This window comes from Tupaia chinensis, unplaced genomic scaffold, assembly GCF_000334495.1.
Source record: "Tupaia chinensis unplaced genomic scaffold, TupChi_1.0 Scaffold149964_2, whole genome shotgun sequence".
Lineage (NCBI taxonomy): Eukaryota > Metazoa > Chordata > Mammalia > Scandentia > Tupaiidae > Tupaia > Tupaia belangeri.
The window spans coordinates 2,033,965-2,038,583 of NW_006209806.1; the positions used below are offsets into that span (position 1 = coordinate 2,033,965).

The 4,619-nt window shown below is 68.5% G+C and overlaps 2 protein-coding genes across 2 annotated transcripts in view; both read right to left on the reverse strand.

Moving 5' to 3' along the window:
* PLIN4 (perilipin 4) overlaps positions 1–1,057 on the reverse strand; it is a 10,964-nt gene extending 9,907 nt beyond the window's left edge. Inside the window, exons 1-3 of the mRNA XM_006171855.1 lie at positions 990–1,057; positions 839–905; positions 408–534 (exon numbers count right to left, since the gene is read on the reverse strand). Of these exons, the coding sequence (XP_006171917.1) occupies positions 408–534; positions 839–877 (166 nt within the window). The 5' untranslated portion in view covers positions 878–905; positions 990–1,057. The remainder of the gene's footprint in view (positions 1–407; positions 535–838; positions 906–989) is intronic.
* Positions 1,058–4,089: 3,032 nt separating this feature from the next.
* Positions 4,090–4,619, reverse strand: part of PLIN5 (perilipin 5) — a gene marked incomplete in the record, with an annotated part of 10,837 nt that continues 10,307 nt past the window's right edge. Inside the window, 1 exon segment of the mRNA XM_027769576.1 lies at positions 4,090–4,619. This exon segment is cut by the window's right edge and continues 26 nt beyond it. Coding sequence (XP_027625377.1) covers positions 4,384–4,619 — 236 coding nt within the window.

A 4,619-nucleotide genomic window follows, 5' to 3' on the forward strand; every position in this document is an offset into this window, starting at 1 on the left:
CAGCTGCCCGCGGCTCCAGCCGGAGCAGGCCCAGCCCGCGCAGCACCTCCTCACGCCCCGGGCCTGTCCTCGGGCAGCCGCCCAGGCTGTGCGCCCCTGGGAAGCTGCTGGCCCTCTCTGGGCACCCAGGCGTGCACAGCCCCAGCCCGACCGCGGTGCATATCTCGGAGATGGGTGCGCGTCCCGGGGAGAAGGGCTGGCTTCAGACCGCGCCTGTGCCGGTCACACCACCGCGGTCCGCCTCCCCCAGGCGTGCGCCTCAGTGTCCACGTCTGGCACTGAGCGAGTGACCAGCCTCGCCAGGTGCCTGCGGGCCCGAAGCGGGGGACTTCCGTGTGGGGGCCACCCTCCCAGCCCACGCTGCGGGCCGTCCCCCTCCGAGCCCACGCTGCGGGCCGTCCACTCACCCTGAGCCTGGGGCGGGGTCGCCTCGGGGGCGGCCGAGTGGGCTTCTCTCATGGAGCTGTGTGCGTTGGCCACCAGGTTCCGGGCAGCGCTGAACCCGGGCAGGGACCCGAAGAAGCTGCCCAGGGTCTGCGGGGGGGCGGGGGTCAGGGTTGGGGGCAGCTCCCAGATCCCCAGCCCGCGTGCCCGGGCGGCCTCAGTTTCCCGGCCTGGGCAGTGGGCAGAGGGAAAGGTCGGCCCCCCGCTCCAGGGTCCTCTCTCCACCGAGGGCCAGAGGGGCCACGGCCGGCCGGAGGGGGCACAGTGGCGTGAGCCGCTCCCTCGCCCGGGATGGGAGGGGAGTCAGTGCTGTGCCCCGGGGCCCTGCCCCCCAAGGAAACACCGTCCTAAGGCTGGGGTCCCCGGCCCCGCAGGGTCTGCCCTCCCCCTTCACCTTGCCCTTGGGCTTCGGGGGTTCGTCCTGAGCAGACATGGTGCCGGGCACAGTCACGGTCGCGCTGCTGGGAGGGGACAGAGCAGGTGCGTGAACTGGGGTCCCCGCCTCTGCCCACTGGCCCCCAGCTGGAGCCCGGCCCTCCGCTCACCTGGACCCGCGGGCGTCCCCGGAGCGCTGGGTGGTGCTGCCAGCAGGCTGCTCCTCCGCTCCCAGGCCTTATAGGGCCGGGCGGTGCAGGCAGGGCGGCGGGGAGGCAGGCAGCCAGGCCCGGGAGGGGGGCCGGGCAGTCACGTGGTCGCCCGCCCCTGCGGGCCCCGGCCCAGCACCTCTGCCCTGCTCTCAGTGCCAGGCCCCTGCCCACGGCGCCCGCCCGCGCAGGCTCATCCGGGCCAGCTGGGCCTCGCTCCGGGTCACCACGCTGCCTGACCCCACCCCGGGACTGACCGTCCTGGTGCCTCGGTTTCCCTCCGTCTCACGGCCATGGCCACGAGTCCTGCTTCCTCCCATCCTCCGCTCAAACTCACGGGCGGCTCCGTGTTCCTCGCGGCCTGAGTGGGGGGGGCCTTTGCCAGGGCCGCTCGCCTGGCCTGGAGCACCCTCCCCCTGTAACCACAGGGCTCCCCGCTCCCTGGGCCCGCCCTTCATGTTTGGCTTGGGGCCAGCAGGTGGCATGGTGGCCAAGGTGCTGACTCCCACAGGGCCGACTGCAGTTCGAGTCCTGGACCTGGTGGTCAGAATTGCGGGCGTGCGTGTGCATGCCCAAGGTCTGGTGAGAAGGGACCAGAGTGTGGCTGTTCCCGCTGGAGGGGGCATTTCTCACCTTCCCTCTCTGTCTCTCCACTGAGTGCACAAGAAACCTTAACGATAAGATAATAGGGGCCGGCAGGTGGTGTGGTGGTTGAGGTGCCGGACTCCCACATGGCAGACCATGGTTCGAGTCCCAGGCCTGGCAACTTGCTTTCTCTCTCTCGTCAAATTAAAGAATAATAACAAATAAAATGAAATAATTCGTTTTAAAGAAACAGCAATAATAATGATTAAAGGAAACGTTTGGCTCAGTGGGGCAGCTCACAGGGTGGGTGTGAGTGCTGACCTACCTGCCCCCCAGGTACTTCACAGAGGTGAGCTGAGCATCGTCCAGGCCCGCGAGGTCCCTGAGAGGACCAGGGGTGTCCCCAGCAGGGAGAGGACAGGTCACTCTTCCTGGTTGGGCCAAAATGCAGGCCAGCACGGAGCCCTGGAGCTGGGGGTGCTGGCAGTGGGCCAACCCAGGGAGGCTCCCTAGAGGAGGCATCTCGGGATGTGCCAGGGGTGGAACCTGTGCACTAAGTGGGCTGCGAGGCTGTGGGTGGGTGGCGTGTGCGAGCAGGGGTGGGTGCCACAGCAATCCTGGGTAGGACCCCAACTGCCGGCCAGTGGGGCAAGGGCAGCCCGCGATGGCCCTGGACGCTGAGCAGGGGGAGGGAGGGTCCAGCCGCCAGGACCGATGACCCCCAGCCGTCTCCATGGAGCCGGCACTGTGTTTGCCAAACAGTCGGGGAACAGAGCGGCTCCCCGGGGGAGCGGGAGGCTGGCTGCGCCCCTCCCCTTCCCGTGGGGCAGCCCTGGCCCGGGCTGGTCAGGGGGGCAGCCTAAGAGAAGATAAACATAGGAAAGACCACAACCCTCACAGCGCCCATCCTTCCTCTGCCCATAGCCCTCCAGGGCTCCCACCTCCTGCGGGTCAACGCCCGCCTCCTCCCTGCAGCCCACCAGGCCTGCATGCCCACCCATCCCCTCCCTCACTCCCCCTTGCTCACTCTGCTCCAGCCACAGGGGTCTCCTCACTGTCCCTCCCACACTCCCAGTGCCGCCCTGCCCCCCAGGGCCTTTGCATGGCCATGCCCTCTGCCTGGAACGCCGTTCCCCAGGTGCGATGTCTCCTTCGCGGTCTTTCCAGGTGTCCCCCCTCAGAGAGGACTTCCTGGTGCCCCCAGCCCCAGCACCTGCACACCCACCCCCGGGCAGAGGCTGGCGGCACGTCCCCGGCCCATGGCCATCCGTGTCGAGTGGACGCACGGGCAAAGCAGCACATCCCAGCTCCCGCGGGCGAGGCGCTTACGGGGAGTCTGCACCCACTTCACAGGAAAACCAGGCTCAGGGGGCACCCCCAACCCAGCCGGCGGTGGGCTAGGCGGGGCCCGACTCATGGCTCATGACACCCCCCCTCTGCACAATCTCGCTTCCCACCATCAAGCTTTATTTATTCATCAACTGCTCGAGGCTTGTGCACTCAGCAGAGAGAGACAGAGACGGGGAGAGGGACAAGGCAGCCCGGCAAGGCACGGTCACCAGGGTCCCTTCTCCTGTCTCCATCCTGTCCGGGCCTGGCACGTTTCGAGTCGCTGGGTCAACTCGGGCGGTCGGCCACGTGGGCTCCGGCTCCTTTAGCCATTGCCAAGCCTTTGACCAAGCTGGTCCCTCTGCCCCGACACCCTTCCCCATGTGCCGATCCGCCCATGCTCGCCAGGCTGGGTGCCCAGAAGCCCTGAGCCTTGTGGGAAGAGAAGGCAAGGCTGCTGTGGCCATGTCCAGGTGGACAGGGCCTGGAGGGTGAGAGGGGCTACCCTGCTGGGTGCAATCAGGAAAGGCTTCCTGGAGGAGGGGACATTGGGGCTGGGGCTTGAGGATGGGTAGGAAAGGAGTAGGGGAGGGTGTTTGTGGGTGTGGACACAGCTGAGGGAATGCTCGGAGGCAGGGGGTGTGCTGGTTTGAGTGTGGGATGATATGGAGGTTCACGCCATGGCCAGGGCGTGCATCTGGCCAGTGGGGGGTGGCTGGGGCTCTCAGAGCCACCCTGGACCAGGTCCCAGGGAAGCCAGGGGCCACCCTGACCTCACCATGCCAGAGGGTGGTTTCCCAACACCCGGCGTGGTCACGGGGAGCCTGGAATGAGGTCAGAGGATGGGGCTCCCCACGGGACCTGCCATGGCTCCTGCCCACATCCGTAGTCCCCCACCCCCCCCCCCCCCTAAGAGCCGCCAGTCTCCCAGGTCCCAGGGGTGGGTGGAAGAGGGGCTGCCCGCTCCCCAAGGACTTCCAGTTTGTGAGGCGAGGGCGGCCTCCACCCTGCACGGACACTGCTGGCCGGGACAGCGCTCGGCCCGCCGGCTCCCATGCTGCAAGGCCAAGAGGCATGGCAGTCAGGGCAGGCAAGCTTGCTCCTCCATTATCTGGGCCCCCAGCCCCGGGAACGGAATCGCGCGGCCTCTGGGCGGCAGGAAGCGCCTTTATTGGGGAGCACGACCCCGGACTGCTGGCATCTTTGGGAGACCCCCCAGTCCAGGGTGTCCGACCTAGGGAGGGGGCTCACTTTCCAAAGTCCCAAGTAGAAGCCACTGGGCCCACAGGCTCGGGGAGTTCCGATCGACTTCCTGGGGCAAGATCCGAGCTCAGGCCGCCAGTCCCTGCTCCTCGGGGCCTGGCGTTCCCGCAGATCCGCCGGGTCCGAGCTCCGCGTCGCCGGCGCCCACGCGCGCCGCCAGGGGGCAGCAGAGGGCCGGTCAGAAGTCCAGCTCCGGCATCAGCGTGTGCTTGACCCGGCTGGGGGGCTCCGGCTCCTCCTCGCGAATGTCCCCCGCGAGGCCCGGCCGGGCCTGGTGCTGCGCCTCCCAGGCTCTCTGCTGGGCCGGCCAGTCCAGGTGCGCCCAGCGCGGGTCCGGGGCCCCCACGACCTCGTCCACCCGGGCCTGCAGGTCGGCCAGGGGCTCGGGGCGCTCCACCAGGATGGGTGGGAAGG